Source organism: Cygnus olor, chromosome 16 (assembly GCF_009769625.2).
Source record: "Cygnus olor isolate bCygOlo1 chromosome 16, bCygOlo1.pri.v2, whole genome shotgun sequence".
NCBI classification, from domain to species: Eukaryota; Metazoa; Chordata; class Aves; order Anseriformes; family Anatidae; genus Cygnus; species Cygnus olor.
In genome coordinates, this window is record NC_049184.1 from 1037288 (window position 1) to 1055039 (window position 17752).

At 43.1% G+C, this 17752-nt stretch overlaps 1 protein-coding gene across 2 annotated transcripts in view; it reads left to right on the forward strand.

Annotated features, from left to right (window-relative positions):
• The window catches only part of NDRG3 (NDRG family member 3), a 60283-nt gene that overhangs the window by 24912 nt on the left and 17619 nt on the right, over positions 1–17752 (forward strand). For both annotated transcript variants that reach the window (XM_040575346.1, XM_040575347.1), the window contains exon 3: positions 4649–4684. In XM_040575346.1, coding sequence (XP_040431280.1) covers positions 4649–4684 — 36 coding nt within the window. The remainder of the gene's footprint in view (positions 1–4648; positions 4685–17752) is intronic.

Genomic DNA, 17752 nt, shown 5'->3' on the forward strand with positions numbered 1-17752 from the left:
TAATGCTAGTTGCTCCTTTGCTCTCACAGGTGTGTTCCAGCTGACTTTGTGTCTGGCAAGGAGCCCTGATTGTTTACAGCTTGAAGTACCTTAAGTACTGAAAAACATGAATTGCTTCCCCAGCTCTAGTGATCCACCATCACATACCCTTCCAAAGACTCAGGGAAAGAAAGACCACAGTTCAAGTAAGTTGGAGTCTCAGGCAAACTGCATCATTCCTGTACTGGGGTTTTACAAAGGCAGGTCAGAAGATGGAAAGGTGACACCATTCCTGACATTGCTGAGCTGTAGAACCTCTGATATCAAAGCTCAAGCTTGTTAGAGAAACCTTGGCTTGTATCACTTTTTTTTTTTAATTAACTTTTTTATTTAAAGTCTTTTTTCTTTCCAAATTATACATTTTTGTTTTGAGCCCTAAATGCAAATTAGGACTTAGTGGATTTACTGATGGAGAGCCCTTTCTTATTAATGTCTGCAGAGTCTAGTCATAGCAGTTCTGATTCATGCAGTACTGAGACTTTGGAAAATCATTGCATTGCAGCAGCTGTTTAATCCTTTCACTCTATCTTCTGTGGACTGGAGGAGAGCCATCTGGGCTTTAGGAAAGCCCAAGCCTGCCTTTATTCTGCCATGAACTGTTGCTTTGAGTTCTTAAGTCATTGTGGACCATCCCAAGAAGGTTGAGAATCTTGTGTCTGAACATAGTGATTATGACCAATAGTTTTTGGTCACTTCCCATATGTAACAGCCAAGTCAAAGAGTCTCGTGGTATGCGAAGCAGTGTTTTGCTGTTTAATGTCTAATTTCAAGAACCAGTTTGTTCTGCCAAAGGATATGGTAGCTTCTGAATGAGAACCCTACTTTGGCCACTCGTGTACACACAGAAGACTGCACTGTGTAGACTTAACACCGCAGGAACGGTGTTAAGCTGAGGCAGGGGAGGTTTAGGCTAGACGTCAGGAAGGGGTTCTTCACTGAGCGGGTGGTCGCACACTGCAACAGGCTCCCCAGTGAAGTAGTCACTGCACCAAGCCTGTTGGAGTTTAAGAAGCGTTTGGACTGTGCACTTAGTCACGTGGTCTAAAATTTTGGGTAGACCTGTGTGGTGCCAGGAGTTGGACTTGATGATCCTTACGGGTCCCTTCCAACTCGGGATATTCTATGATTCTATGACTGCAGACTTCCACCCAAGACGAGTGAAATGTCTGAAATTCTGCTACATTTTAGTCTGTGCTGCTTAGTTTTTGCCAATTTCTTCAGAGTGCTAGCATACCTGTTTAATATCTCAGAAATCTAAAAATATAGCTGAAATCTACAATCCAGCTGCCTATTCTTACAGTCTAGTGCTTACTACTAGGTTCCACCATAGCTTGAACATAACGTTTTAAAATCTTTCCAGGGAGGGTGATCCTTGGAAGAACAACAGAGGTGTAGACCAGCAGATAACAATACAGAAAGACCTTGAAAACAGTTTCCGTTTCCATAACGAGAGAAAAATATTTATAGGAGACAAGTTTCCCAAATGTAATGTCCTACCTATTGCTTATGGTTCTCCTAGGATTGTCTGTGTGTGTCTGAGTTCAAGCAGGTAGGTTTCCCTTGGTTACGTGAAACAACCGAAGTAGGAAGTATTGAAGTGTTTCATAACAAAGTGATTTTTGCTTCTTGGTCTCTATTAACCTCTCAGTCTCTGTCAGGTGTTGCTTGATCAGTCCCATCAAGTCCCTGCTGTGTTGTCCTCTGCACAGCCAGTTCTCTTAGCTAACAGCTGGGACAGTTCTGGTTTAAATGCGGAGTGATTACCTAAACAACCCAGTGGTTGTTAACCAACAAACAGAAGGGCACATTCAAAGTGGCATTTGATTTCCTTGACTCTGTTTTGAAGTTACAGAAAATATATACCATCTCAGTAGGAAAAAAAATATGTAGAGTGGCTCCAGAACTACTGTACTCTGCACTACACAGGGATGAGAAGAGTGCTGTGGCTCTGCTTTTTGCACTTTCTTTAAACCAAAGAAATGTCTCAAGGAACTACCATCTCTGAGTTCTGGTCCTCATTAATACTTTCAGACTTTAGGTAATATGTATGTGCTTCATAGACATCGTTTGTGGAGCATATGGGTGTGGTGCCCTAATGTGCTGTTCTGTGCAGCGTATCAGCATCCAAGAAGTATTGAGCTGGTGGTTCACTAATATTTTTACTGACCAACCCAATTTAGAGAGAGGATTTCATGAGCCAGCAGGGATTAATGGCCAGAAATAGTACAGTAAAACTCTTAAGTTGCTAATGGGTGAGTGCTCATGAACTCTTCAGACTGCTGTACAGAGAAAAGGAGCTCTGGCATCTTAATGCTCAAACAGTGGAAATGACCGGGATGTGGAAATGGATCATAGCTTGGTCACTTTGTGTGAGCCAGGAAATGCCACTGGGGACCACTGAGCCCCGGCTTTGTTTTGTCTCAGATCTAAGTCAGCAAAAATCTACAAGCCTGACTTTTAAAGAATAAACTGTGACATTTGTGTGTAAGTTAAGTCTAATAGAAAATGCAGGGAAGTAAGATCCATTAAACTATATATGTTCACCTTTTTCAGGCTCACTAAAGTACAGTGCCTTTATACTGGGAAAGAAAATCAACTTGAAATGTTTGCAGTTAACTGAAAGAGAGAAGAAGAGAATACTGTCTGTAATCTGATAGAAAACTTACTTATTATTCAGGTTCTTATCAGTCCCTGCTCTTGCTGGATGTTTAGAGATCCTGAATGGTGGTTGTGTAAATTTGCTGCCAAAATGGGACAGTGTATGGTTTTTACATCTTAACCTTTAGTTCCAGTGTCTTCAGGCTAACAGTTATAGTGGTAACAACTATTCAGCAAAGATGGCTTGCAAAACAAAACCAAGAGTGCTGCATTATGTTAATTTTCGTTCAAAACTTTTCTACTATTTCTCATTGCTTAGTATTCTGGCAACTTTGACTCCTATTAATATAGCCTCAGTGAAGAGTCACTGAAACACAACAACTTAATTCAGGAGGTTCCAATTCAGCCTAAGGAATATCCTTTCATAATTCCAGCTGGTGCTTTGCCTTTGAGCTACAGACACGACGTCTTCAGAGAAATGGAAAATGTCTTCATCTTAGACTCGAGAAAGTTGAGAAAATTAATAGATCAGTGCTTTAAAGTCAGATTTTGATGTGTTAAAATCAAATATCCAGGAGTCAGGACATGTCAGCAATAATGCTACTTGTGCATCTTGGTGTACTTGGACAACGAGTAATACAGTTACAGGCTTTCATTCTTTGATTTGTTGCACCCCCAAGAATTCCACTGTTCTTAGCAGATATTCAGATCAGCCTTCAGTTCACTTACTGTGGACCATCCAAGTCCAGTGCTGGGTACAGAAGTTTCTCATTTCCTCATAAAGTGTTTTTTTTGTTTGTTTGTAGTCCTTATTCACTGTGGCCGTGGTCAACTGTCAACTGAATTTCTTCTTTACAACCTGGTAGATTAGGAGACTCTACTGGCTGTGTTTAACAGAGCAGGGAAAGAAGCATAGACAAGGTTGTCAGAAATCTCAGCTAATTTAGGATTTCAAACTGAAATGAGAGGGCTAATTTATATTTCCTTTTTCTCCATCCTGAGGATCTGAGGCTTTGTGCCACAGTATGTTCAAAATATCTAACACAGTTCAGTACTTAACACCTGGGGATTCTTAGATCAGATTTGCAGATATCCAGAATTTGAACATCACAAACTGAAGAATGTAGTTAGTAACCTGTGTTCTTCCTAACTATGACAAAGCCCGGGGAGAGGAAAACAGGGCCATTTGCTTACATGTGGAGGGGAGTTAGGGTACTCAGCCAGCATTTAGGGTACTTGTGTTGCTCATATATGGTCCTAGTTGTAATTTTAGCACTAAGGTGCTATGCCTATAACGTGTAAGATAGTATGCTGACTTGGATAATTTGCCCAGCCTTGTGCAGCACTCGGAAGTGTAGCCTCCCCTGTGATCAGAGCCTGGGTCTCATGAAGCTTTGCAGGCACACGAACAGACAACTTACTGCAGAATTTAAATCTTGCAGTACACCAAATGTATACTCGCATGTATGGGTGGTGACACCATCTGAGAAAAGTCTGCTTTGGGTTGTTTACCCCAGTTCCCATGTGTTCAGATTTCAGCAGCGACACTGCATTTGCCATTTGCCATGGGATGAAACAATGCAAACAGCCACTGCAGAGTGGCTGACCACAAAGCTTGTGTTCTTGCACTCATTGCCTGTGATTCTAGTGGCAGTCCTTTAAAGAGTTTTAAATTCAAATTAATAAAGGGCACCAGGACCAGGCAAAAACCAACCTCATAACCAGCCTGCCTTTGGTCAGGGTTCCTCTTGGGTTGTATCTGTTCCTCCTCCAATGCTCTCAACCCTCATCTGAGTCCCCAGATGCTCACTTGGGGCAGTCCCCAGAGGTCTCACTGAATAGCGATGGGCAAAACTTGCATGGATTTCTTGTGTGGGAGTCTCACATTTGTTTTTAGTCTGGCCAGACCATGCTGAAGGAGAGGTTTCTGAGGAGACCCTTCATGGTAGTGTCGGTCTGTGTTTTGGGGTACTGTGCTGAAGTCTATTTTCTGTTTTTTTTTTGTTAACAGAATGCAGCTCGCAACTTCCAGGACTTCGATTGTCAGGTAAGACGTGTGCAGGAGCCAAGGATCTGTGGGTAGCCTCCTCGTGGCCTATCAATAACACTGACAGAAATGAAAAACCGTATGTTCATTTTAACTTCTTTGAAGGTTTAATCAATAGGAGCTTGAGTATGTCCATTTGACAGAAAGTGCCCTTTACCCTTTCACCAGAGCTTGTCGTTGTGTGCTGTGAGGTGCAGACTGCTCTCTGCCAAGGCTCCACAACAGGCTGCAGATTGGCTGGTCTCCTGAAAGGCAGTTTGTTGGTGAGATGTGATCTGCTGAATAGCTGCAGCTCTGTCACATCCCATCTGGTTCACTGACTAGGAAAAGAGGAGTCTGCATGCTCTGTGTATTTGTGTTGTGAGGAAATGGAAATCACCAAGTGTTACTGCTGCCCCAGATACAGCACCTGTGCTCTACTGGGCCTGGGTCATGGCAAAGCTGTGGTCATTTTCTGGGAGATTTTCCATCTCAGAGTAGTGTGGAGATGAGCACTCTGGTTGCTATAGGAATAATCCTTTCAGAGGAGCGGTTGCACCACGAGCCTCCAGGACAGACACATTCTTTGTTAGGCAGAGCACAGTACTGAGATTATGTGGTGGGTTTTATAAAGCATAGTCTCCATTTACCATGCCAGATTACCTTGCTGACTTCCCACTCAGCATGTTGATCTGTAGCCAGTATCTTTACCCTTCTCTTCAGCTGCAGGAGGCTGCTGTGCCTGCAATGTTTGCATAGCACAGGACAGGCGCTCACAGCTGTGTTACCCCAGTGGTGCAGCTAGGGGGTAGATCTGTCTACACCACATGGTATCTTTTAATAAGAAGTCTGTCAATATAGACGATTCCAGAAGACCTTCTACAAGCCTGTGCAGAACAGGAAAATAAAAAAATACGGTCCTAAGAAGACAGTTTGTATTTTTCTCATCTCTTGATGTAGGACACTGAAAGTACACCCCATCTAGGCATGCACATGTCACTGTACTGCTCTAGCATGATTCCCTGTGACTTTTAATGTTATCTTAAAGTCTATAAATATAAAAATTACCAATCTTACCTTGTTGTCACTTAAGTTTGCTATCTCAGAAGTGGCAGTAGTGTTAGAGAGTCATTTTTCTGGTTTAAGAAAGGTAGATAATGGGTTTGAAAAACACCTCCCTATACCATCTTGTTTCCATCTTTCTTTCTGCATCTTTTCCGTCTCTGCAGCGGTTCAGAGTGCTCCCAAGTAGGATGGGGGAAAGGGTAGAATAGGTGCAATGGCTTTGGGTGAGTGGTTCACAGGCTCTTCCGTACTGAAGCCTGTCTGCTGTGAAAGAATATAAATACAATGCCTAAGAATCTGAGCACATTAACCTTCGCTGCAAATTCGATGGCAAAGCTCTGGGTTTGCAGCTGCCTTGGGAGGTAATGGGGGGTTAGGAAGGAGTCTCCACAATGGATCTGTGTGTCGTTTCTGCTTCTTTCTTCTTCCTCTACGCTTTCTCTGCACAAGCAGAGCCTCGCTGCACCCTTGTTTAAAGAGTGCTCCAAATCTGAAGTCACATTAGATGTGTGCAGTGGGAGCTCCAGAGGAACGAGCAGCAGCCATCGACTTGCACGCGCCCGGTGCCGTTGGAGGAGCTCCCAGGGCAGCCTGCAGCTGTGCAGAGGGGCTTGGGAGCACCGAGCCAGGGAAGAACGTGCATGTTGCTTCTCCCCGCTTCAATTTAGATCAGCATTGAGCTGGTGGCCATGGCAACAGTTGGGCAGGAGACGAGATGTTCCTTCCAGAAGCCCGTTTGGTAATTCATTTAGTTTGTTTTTTTGTTTTATTTTTTTCACCAATAAGTTGCATAGCATCTCTTGTGACTGCAGATGTTGTCCCAGCCTCACCTTCCTCCACTTTGCCTATATGGTGTGGATTCTGAGAAGGCCTGGCCTGGCCTGCCTGTCCAACCTGGAAAATGCCACCGAGGGCTGAGTGAGCTCTGAAATCTGTTGGAACACATAGGTGGAGGGATGGCTGCTTGGATTTTATGCCTCATTTGCTGACAGTACTTAGACTTGGAAGAACTTGGAAGTCGAGCTTTTGTCTGTGCAAAAAGCTCGTGCAAAAAAAGCTCTGTGCAAAAAGCAGCTTTGTCTGCTTGCTTTTTGGTCTAGTAAAGCATGGCCGGCTGACACATTCAGGCCCCCGTGGAACTGGTCCAGTTTTACTTATTCGTGTTTGAGAAGGGGGAATTCAAAGTGAAGAAGGTTGCTGGGGCTCTCAGGGGAATGGAGGTTCTGCTGTATAAAAAGAGACTTAAAAGTGCTTGGGCAGGGGTATAATTTGTCCAGAGTTTCACAGGGAGGAAGAGCTTTGGGGACAGCGTCAATTTTACATGAACAGGTACAAGCTGGTCACAAATTCATGAAGGCTGATAATTCCAGTTACAGTGCAATGAAGTTCTCAATCAGTTTCCAACATCTGTAGCACCTGCAAGGGACCTGGCTGGTTTTGACACAGAGTATAGGGGGTTTGTGGGATGGATATTGTATACGATGTAGTGTTTGCAGTATGAGAGCACAGCATCAGTGATGGAATACCTGCATTTCAGGCCTTTTTATTATAAAGTCCAAAACCAGCTATTTTAAGTGGAGATAAAGCTGTGTTTGTGCCTGGGTTTGTAGCGGGTTTAATCATTTGGAACTTGCTTGTTTTCGCAGAAGTGAGAGTGTCACCCTCAAATCGGATTCTGTGAACAGGGCTGCTCTTACGCACATTCATTTTTATCAAGTTGTATCAGGACACCTGGGGGGAGAGGACCTGGAAAGCAGCTTTTTGTGCTCTGGGGATGTGGGTGAAGGAGCTGAGCAGGCAGCAGCAGTGTGGAAGGTGTCCGGACGCATCCTGGACAACAGTTGCCAGGCTGCAGCCAGTCAGTGAGGCCTCTGCAGAGCAGTGCTTCCTTCAGGTACAGCTGGAGCCCAGCACAGCTGGCCTCAGAGTTTGTTTTTCCTGCAGTGCCTCTGGAGCTCCTTCTGGCTGGAAGCTGGAGTTTCAAAATATTTTCCATAGTTGATCAGTATATATGACTGTGAAAAGTGTTTAGCTTAAACCCTGCTGATGAACATGTTGTTAACGTTAACACCGATTCTGTGAGTTGTGTGGTGCCAGGCACACAAGTTAGGGATGATGTTTTCTGTAAACCTCTGGCATGTTTTACTTTTCCAGGTAGCGAGCATATTTAGGACTTCATAACATCTAGCCTTCCTTTGGGAAGGCACAGGTGATGCCATTGTGAATTTCTATTAATTTGCTCATGTATTTGTTTTTAGTTTTGAATAGCTTCCCAGGACCAGATCTGAGTAAAGTCAACACAGCAAACATACTCTTGCTTCTGAAGTTAGTTACACTGGGTTTATGTGATAACAAAAAAGCTTTTAGCCTGGCTGCATCATAATAGCTTTCAGATGCAGGTGCCCTGATTTTCTTGTATTGTTTATCTACAAGCAAGCACAGTTAACCCTGACAGATTGCCTGGGCATCAATTAAAATAACCCCAAAGTAATCTGATAACCAACTGCAATGAAGATAAAGAGGAAAGCTAGCATGGTGGCTTAGGGATCTTTATTGATATGAATCTAGGCTATTCTCAGAAAGAAAATGTATTAACCTAAATCTGCGACCTACATTTTGCTTAAAAGCTATTTGAATCCTAATGAAATCTAGGCTTGACTTCTTCTAATGTTAGCAGGCAGATGGTGGATTAAATGGTCTGGTTTGCTGGTAGACAGATGGTGTGGTGACCTACCCAGTTAATAGAGCTGTGCTTGGGCTTTGTGCTTTTATTATCTGCAGACCTTCTTCAGCTGCTTTGAGGTGCTCGGGGTTAGCCTAAGTCTCTCCCCCTTTGCAAGATGTTCTGCTTAAAAAGCAGTTAAGGCATATGTGGGTATATTTGTAAACTATCCAATTAAGTCTTTGTTATGTTTCATTCTGATGTGAGTTACCGTTTAGTATGATCCCTAGCTAGTGCCTCCCCTCTGCTGCCTCCCACCTGTGAGAAGGGAGAGAAGCATTTTGCTCTCCAGCACACACCACACAGAACCACCTCAGAGGACCTGGAGTGTGGAGAGGGGGTTGGGATTTGGCAGAATATTTGTAGAAAGCTCAGAAGTTATGAAAGAAGTGGGGATAAGTAAATCCCGGACATGCAGAGTTCAACTGAAACAGAAGAGACGAGGCAGGCATAAACCTACAGAGGAAAGAAATGAAAACTTCCTTGTCCAACAACTTGCTGTGCATTACTGAAATTAACTTATAACGTAGAGGTACTTGGTGTTGCCTATGTCCCAGAGTAAAACACAGCAAATGTTTGAAGAGTTAACAACAGAGCCCACTGAGGATTTTTTTGCCACTTTTCTGTATTGGAAAGTACAATTTTTCAATAAACACGTTTCTGCTGATTTAATTTTGGTGAAGTTTTTCCATAAATACACTTCATACATAATACATAAATACATAAATAAATTTCAATCTTGTTTATTAGAAGTTTTCCTATCCTTGTCCAGTCTCTTTGCTTTATTTTTGCTTGCTGTGCTGTAAGAGATGGTCTTCTGCATTTGAGAGGTTATTGGAAATAATCACATCATGTGTATTTGCTGATGTCATGGACGTTAAGTGGAAACTGGTTTCATTTTCTAATGAAATCATTAAAGCCAGCTTGTGATTGCTACACAGCAGCCTTGAATACAAGATGTTTTAAAGCATCTTCTGTATGTTGCAATGAAATAATATGCAACTTCAACACTTTGAGGAAGGGTTTGCTTTCTCTGTACAAATCCCAGGGGAGCTGTTCTCACCAGCATTGAAATATCTTTTGTAGGATATTGAAGACCATTGTGTTCCTGATTTGTACGAGTTCTTTTGGTCTCTTGTTCAAAGTGCTAGTCTGAAATTAATTACAATACAGAAGATGTTTTGATCTAGCAAGAAAGTTTTTTTTATGCCTACTAAATTAGAAGCTTCCCCTAATTTTTTTTTTTAGTTAGTCACATCAACAAAATACTATTATTGACTTCTGTTGACATGTCTACAACAAAAAATATAAAGCTAAAAATGATGAAAATAAAATAGATATATCCAAAATAAAATAAATTTTATTTCCTGGGAAGCTTTTCTCTGATTCCTCCCATCACTGGCTTTCCATCTAAAAATTCCCTTTTTATGTAATGCTGCAGTATTGAATTCTGGAGAGGTGTTGCTAGCTAGCCTTTGACTTAAGCATAATTTTAATTTTGAAATGTATGATTGTGATCCTTCCGTGGGATTTACTTAAACATTATTTTTGCTTTCTGTATGCTTGTGACAACAGTGTACTAAAGAGGCTGATTATGCAGACGAGGTATTTGAAGTTCCTGTGCTTTTTTTTTGTTCTGTCAGTGAATTCTTACAGCAAAGCTAATGTATGCACCTTAGGTTGAGAAAGGGATTTGCCTCCTTCCTACCTTAAGAATAATGAATGGTGTTTTCCACTCACAGTGACTGATCTGTTTCCATCCCTTATGAAACACCCTTTAATGGTGTTTCAGAGCAGCTAATTGCAATACTATTTACAACTGAACACTGTTAGACACAGTTCTAGTTAGTGGGGACATTGAAGGCTTGGAGATGCAGAGCATGCCCCTGCATTCTCCTCTTCAGAAGATTTTTAAGATGTTCCTTGTTTTGAGCAAGGCATGGAAATGTGGTTTGGCACATCTCACCTGTAGGTGGGCTGACCTTGGCTGGAAGCGCAGCCACTGGTTCATCATCCAGGTTGCCTTTAGGGGTTTAAGATGGTCTGTGGTCTAGTGGTCGCACAAAATTGTTTTAGACTTGCCTTTGTATTAGCATATGTAGGTCGTCTTTGTGTAGGTTTCATGTTTACAAGGGCCATATGTCTACTGGATATGGCACCTTGAGCTCACTGTTCAGGGGACGGAGGCATCAACCTCTTCTGTTTGCAGCCCCTGGGGAAGGCTGCAAGCTGCTGCTCCACTGACACAAAACCGTGGTGCCAAGTTCTGGAAACAACGCTTGGGCTTACAAGAGCTGACCTCCAGGTTATCTAATTCACCCTGAGCTATTACTGATCTGGCAGTACTGGCAGTTCCAATTTCCTGCCTTATCTGGGGAAGGGGGTATTTACCCTTGGAGCAAGGAGAAAGAAGCACTGCTGGGTGCCTTGTTCATGACACTGGATACATTACTGGAGGACAAGAAAGTTGTGGCTTCAACTGCTTCATGTAACACAGGGGCAGGGCAGGAGATGGAAAAGCACAGTCCTTCCTTTGCTCCTTTCCTGACTTGTAGATATTGTCATTAGTTGTTTAGTTTCTATCAGTCTCAATATTGTGTGGTTTTAAGAGTTTGCATTCTCTGATTTGGGAACACAGACCCAACTCATCAGGGTTACAGGCACGTAGGTCTGTCCTTCAGCATCATGTGCCTTGCAACAGCAATTCACAAAAGCTTGTTTGTATATAAAATAGTAGCTTGGGGATAGCCCGGCGGCACCTTTGTCCCCTGATGCTTTCATGTTTATGTAACCAGATTACACACCCCATTCTTCTGCTGCTCTTGGTTCTCACCCAGCATTTCTCTAATTTAAGATTTAATCCAGTTACACAAAGTACTAGAAACCGTTGCCTGCATGCATAGATCATATTGTGTTTTCTATTAATAAATTTCTGCTCTGTATGGAAATGAATAATTTAGTTCAAGATGTTGCTTTGAATCTGATTTAGGCTTGCTTCCCACGCAGCCGTCTCCTTCAGCCCTACTATTTCCAAAATAATCTTGCACAGAGAGGAGGTGGTAAGTACTTACATACCAACTGCGTTAAGGTCTGTGGTACTGTAATGATAAGAATTACCAGATGGCGATGCTTCACCATCTTACATTTTTTTTCCTTAGCTTTTAGGCATAGTTTGTGTTGTTGTTTTAGTAATGTGTAGAAATTTGAGGGCAGCTGTTGCAAAGAGCAAGACAACAAAATACCTACTTTAATCTCTTCCTAGTCAATAGCTGTGATGTGTTACCCCAGGAACATGCTGCAGTTCTTTTCTGCAAGCCTTAGCAAAGATGACACAAGTAAGTAATATCTGTAGCTACTTTTTCACTGAAACAGGGAAACCCCATCTGAGTAATCTGCCTGTCCTCCACCCCACAATGAAGTAGCAGTGGCAGGTTTTTCTGCCTTAGGTGAGTGAGGACCTGAGTGTCCTTAAGCTGAAAGGTCTGAGGGGATGTTTCTAGCCTCTGCTTGTACAGAGGGCAGAATGTAAGTAGCAGATACCCTGCTGCTCTGTGTTCTGCCAGACCTGAATTAAAAAATATATCTGTTGAAGAGATTTCAAAGATGTATTCTTTGTTGTCAGTCTCCAAATTAAATCACTTCTATTTTTTTCAAGGGAATTAATAATGAACTTTGAGCAGCCTCCCAGTGTGAGGTAATGCTAAAAAGGAAACAATAAATTAGTTGTGAAAAGCACTGGTAATATGAATTCTCATTGTTAATCATTCCCACTGTGAGACAAATGGTTTATTTCAGACTTTAATAACTTCTAAAGCTTAAGCTCTGGATCCTGCTCAGACCTGTAGCTGAGGGAGTGTGGCTGGAATTTGGGCTGCTGCAGTCCAGCACTCAGGTCCCTTTGTTCGCTGCCTGGGGTCTGGAGCTCAAGGCAAGCCATGGACATCTCTGGAGCTGCTCTTGAGTGCCTCCTTCCCTCAGTCAGAAATGTTATTTCATAATACTCAGAATCTTCTGTGGCATCTGTCACTGGCACTGTCATTGTTTCCCTTTCTAGCCAAAAGCAGCAGGTGATAGTCAGAGAAGGTTCCCCCGTTTGAACCTTTTGTCACACTGAGTCTGTGTCTACTTCTTATCGTCATCAGTCTCACAGTAAATTTATATTTTGGCAGTCATATTTAGATGTGCATTTTCTTCCTCAGTTTAAGGATCATTCAAAGATGTTAAGACCAAATGGATAACATCACAGTCTAGTCTGACCTTCTGCAAATCCCCAGCAAGGAGTACATCCCAGCAATTCCTGTATCTGTTTAATCTCAAATGTTTTAAAACTGCTGTTGGGTTGTATCTTACCTCCTTCTGGTGCCTGAGCCTTCCAGGAACACACATTTCATTTTCTGAAGTGATCCTCAGGAGCTGGGACCAAAAAACACATAGCAAAAGTCACAGGACTTTTGGAGATAGTAGCATTGCTGGCCTTTCTCTGGCTGCTGTGTTCTTCTGCCCAGCCTCTACCTGAAAGTATTCCTTAATGGTATAGCTAAGGCAAGTCTGCCACCACACCTGCCCTTGTGGTGCTGGCCTTCCATCTGAATGAGAGGTCATTAGCTTCAGGGTGAGTTGTTTTGGTTTCCCATTGTAGTGGGGAAACGAAGCCTGCCCCACACCCTGCTTACAGATGTCTGTGTGACCATCAGCTGCACTGGACATGGGGAAGAGCAGAATGATGAGGGAAGCTCTCCTTTCAACAACACTTCATCAAGTCAGCCAATTTGTAATGAGAAATTACACCAAAAATCTCAGTTTTTATTTGTTTCTGCCAATAGTTACCGTATTCTTGTCTGAGATCACAGAAGAAAGTTGAGGACCCTGTTGTTGGACACTGATCTATTACCTGCATAGAGTGCATGAGGAGGTGAGGGTAGATGCAGGTGTCAGAGGATGCAGATGGGTGTTACAGGAAGCTTGTTGATCTGATTTGGCTCTAACTTATGTCAGTGAACACCATAGATTTCCCTTAGGCTGAAATGCGAGGCTTAAGTAGGAAATGTATGTTTTGTCTGTAGTTGAAGAGTTGAAGCGTCTTCCCAGGCTTCTCTGTGTCGAACAAGCAGATATGACAGTAGGACATGACACCAAGACTCCATTTTTAGACGCAGACTTCTGTGGAGCAACAGTGTGGAGCCCCACGTTGACCTGATTATGAGCACAGTGGAGAAACATGTTCAAAACATTTGTCTTCAAAGAGCTGTCGTGTGATGGGAACCGTAATGTGCTTAAGGTCAACATCTGTCCAGAGTGGGAAAAAAAAAAAAACATAGGAAAACTTAACTGTTTTCGTGCTCAAAAGTTCAAAACAAGCACTGCATAGAAATGGAAAAGCTTATTGAAAATAAGTTAAGCAAGGCAGCTAAGAACTGAAACACCACAGCAGCTCTGAGACTTTTTTATGGACATCAGAATGGAGGCAGAGAGCAAATGCCCGCTATCTGTTGTGGCAGATATGAGAAGTGGTGCAGGGAAGCCAGCATGACTAAAGAGAATAGCATAGAGGCTATTGAAAACAAAAAAAGCATTTTTCAAAAAGCTTGTGAAAATGAAAAAGGTTATAAACTGTAGCAGATTAAGCTTGAACAGAACAAAGCAGACACAATCAGATGTGGAAGCACGCGAGAGAGTTTGGATAGTGATACTGGCTGCTCGGGCTCTGAAAGGAGGATTCAGACAAGATCTAGCCATAGTAGAATAAATAAATTTCGTTTTTTGTGTGCATGAGCTTGCCACAGAGCAACTCCCAGAGGTTACGGTGCTGGAGTGCTCTTTGTAAGTAAGAGTAAGCAGAGAGCCCACCTTAAACCACAGTGCCTATTGCAGAGACTATAAAACAAATACAGCAAGGTGCCAGGACTGGGCGTATCAACACAGGAGTTGTAAATGAGTTTAAGAATGAAATAGTGCAGTTGTTAAGCAAGAGGTTACGCTCTGTTGACACTGCTATGGTGCCTTCATCAGTGCTTCACCTGCAACACAATTTTTAGAGCAGGTACCAAAGAAGATCTGTCAATTCACCAACCAACTCTACCAGGCAGACTGATAAAACTAGCAAAGAGTATAGGGAACGGATCCCAAGGATAAAATATTGGGAAAGGGTCAGCATGGTATTTTTAAGGGGTAATTGTGCTCTTCAGAGCTGTTGGAATCCTTTGAAGGAGTTGGTAACCATATAAATACAAGCAATTTAGTTGCAGCAGCCTACTTGGATTTGCAAAAGTCAAGACCCCTTACCAAAAGGCTATTAAGGGACCTTGGTGGCCATGGGATAAGGAATTAGGTCCTCTCATGGGTAAAATAGTGGTGAACAAACCAAAATCAATTATTTTCATTGTCGTTTGAGGTCACTAGAGGAGTACCTTAGAGGTCTGTGTTGGGACCTGTGCTGCTTAAACCTGTTCTTAAATGATCTAGAAAAAGTGATGAAGGTGTAATGGCAACCTTTATCTGCCTTTGGATAAATGTAAATATGGTGCACGTTGAGTAAAACCATCCTGCAGCAGAACATAGGAGTGGGCTCAGGGCTGATGATAACCCAGAGGTGTATGACCTTAACATTACAAGAGATGAGTGAAAATGTCAGCTCGGGGCTTTCAACAAAACAAATCAATTCGTGTTTATCAGGAACAGAGAACAAAGCAACCTCATTGTGCAACCGTGTAAATCCACAGCATGCCCATATTTGACATACTGCCAGCCCCCCCAGATCAGGACAGAACACAACGGGGGGAGAACAGCAGCACAGTCAGACAAAAGCTGCTGCACCAAGACCAGCCAAACAGGGCAGAGCACATCAGCCCAGAGAAGGGACTGATGAAGGGGAACTGCAACCATGAAGGGGAAGCATGACAAGCTGTTAGGTGTTGCTGTTGTGGGAATGGAATCGGCTGTTCCCTGTCCTCCAAACCGAGGACTGGGGAATCTCAGGTGAAGCCAGCAGACAAAAGGTGCGGGAAAGCGGGTATTCCTCACCCCACATCTTGTTCAGCTTTAGCTTTTCTGGACACACGGTGACTGACTGCAAAAGCCACACCTCCAGTTCAGAAAGTCTCTTTTGACCTACAAGTTGTTGGAGGTTGGGAAAATTGAGAAATGTTACAAGACGCAAGTTTTTGAGGAAGTGTCACTACATGTTTGCTCTAGTCTATTTTTCCAAAGTACCCACTCTTAAAGTCAGACTCGCAGGGGTAGTTGGACCTTTCGTATGACCAGCCCCAGCTGCCCTACCTAGCTCCATCCCTCCTGATCCTCCTCCCTCATGGCTCATCTCATCCATGCCCTGAGGGCACTGCTAGTTTTTGAAGCAACTGTTCCCAGCTCTGGTTTGGGTTGATCAATAGTAGCTGCCCACACAGAACCTGTTCCTCTGTTCCATCTCACCAACAGCACTCTGCTATCGGCACGCTTGCATCACGGCTTGGTGCCTGTGGCCAGCAAGAGCAGGCTGTGGGGAGCAGGGCTGCCTCTGCTGCTGAGTTCCCATTTACAGCATGTTGCCTGCAGCTGCTGTTTATTTTTTAACCTACTGTATGAATGAGGGCAGAAGATAAAATCTCTTCAGAGAAACCTCTGATAAAGTTTCCAGTCCCTAAGTGAAAATTAAATTTTATCAAGTATTTCAAAACACAACCATAGATCATCATCATCTCTTGCCTTCACCTTCCTTATTTTGTAGATTGCACATTTGTTAAATCGGGCAGTCTCCTGGCCACATCTTTGCCACCTGCCTTCTCCCATCACTCCTTCCCTGCACTACAGATCACTGTTCAGACAGACCATTGCGGGAGTTTGACAGCTGCAAGGTAGCAGTCCTTGAATCTCCATTCAAGCTACACTGGTGCAGCGTGTCAGAGCTGGCCTTAACAGAGACCAGCAACAAAACATAGCTGTCTGAGAAATGAAGATGACTAGCTTCTGATACTTTCCATCACTGTGTTTCTACTTGAGCAGTGGGCAAACACCAGGAAAGAATATGCAGAGTTTGGGGCAGTCAGTTGTTAGGGTGGGACATCACACTGAGTGGCTGGCAGGGAGGGGTGTGCATGTATAGGGGAGGGATCTATTGCAACTGGGTTATTCTTCTCTGTGTTTGGAAGAGTAATAACCAAGTAATGAAGTAATAACCTTTTCTGCTTTTCCTGGCCAATTCAAGGTAGCAATTGTATCTTACAAGCGCAACGACTTTTGTTGCTATCTAAAGCGTGATACCTGAGCTCTATATTAAGTATCTGTCTCATGCTGTCCTTTGACTTTTATATGTGGGAGAGTTATTTTCAAGAAAAATCGGTGGCAGGGAAGTCGAATGTTGTGTAATTGTGTAATGTCTGAAAATGTTTTTGTCATTTGTAATTATAGATCAAGACAAAAGCCATAAAGCTACATGGTAAGGTTTCATAGAAAATAAACTGGAAAAATGGACATAGAAATACATGAGAGGAAGCTAGGAGTAAAACTGAGTCTTATCTGCACAGGTAATCCTGAAAAGGAGATCAGCATGATGTTGCAGTGTGTAGTTAAAAAGTGAATGTAGAGACCCTTATCTTGAATGTCTGAAGTGTCTGATACTCACGTGGCAGCATCATCTCACATTTTTTAAAGCAGTACACTCTAAGATTTTTTAAGGATGGGATTTCTCAAATTGCTTCCCATCTTCAGTGGACACTCCCTCCGTCTGAATCATTAATGTCACAAGTAGGGTTCTCTAGGGCTCCATTTTAGGGCTAGTTCTCTTTAATGACTTGTTGGTAGGACTTGAAGGTATACTGAGTAAGTTTGTAGAAGATACTAAATTGGGAGGATCTGTTGACTCTGTCAAGGGTAGAGGGGCCTTAAAAAGACATCTTGGCAAATGAGGGGGCTGGGCAATTACCAACCTCATGAAGTTTAACAACAGCCAGTGCCAGATCCTTTACCTGGGAAGGGGCAGCACTGGCTGTACTTACAAACTGGGAGACAAGAGGCTGGAGAGCAGCCCCGCAGAAAGGGATCTGGGGTTTCTTGTTGATGGCAAGTTAAATATGAGCCAGCAGTGTGCCCTGGCAGCCCAAAGGGCCACTGTGTCCTGGGGTGCATGAGGCATGGCATTGCTAGTCGGTCTAGGGAAGGGATTGTCCCACTCTGCTCTGCACTGATGAGGCCTCACCTCAAGCACTGCAGGTTTGGGTGACCCAAGAGACGAAGGTTGTATAACTATTAGAGTGTCCAAAAGAGGGCTACAAAGGTGGTGAAGGGTCTGGAGGGCAAGACGTATGAGG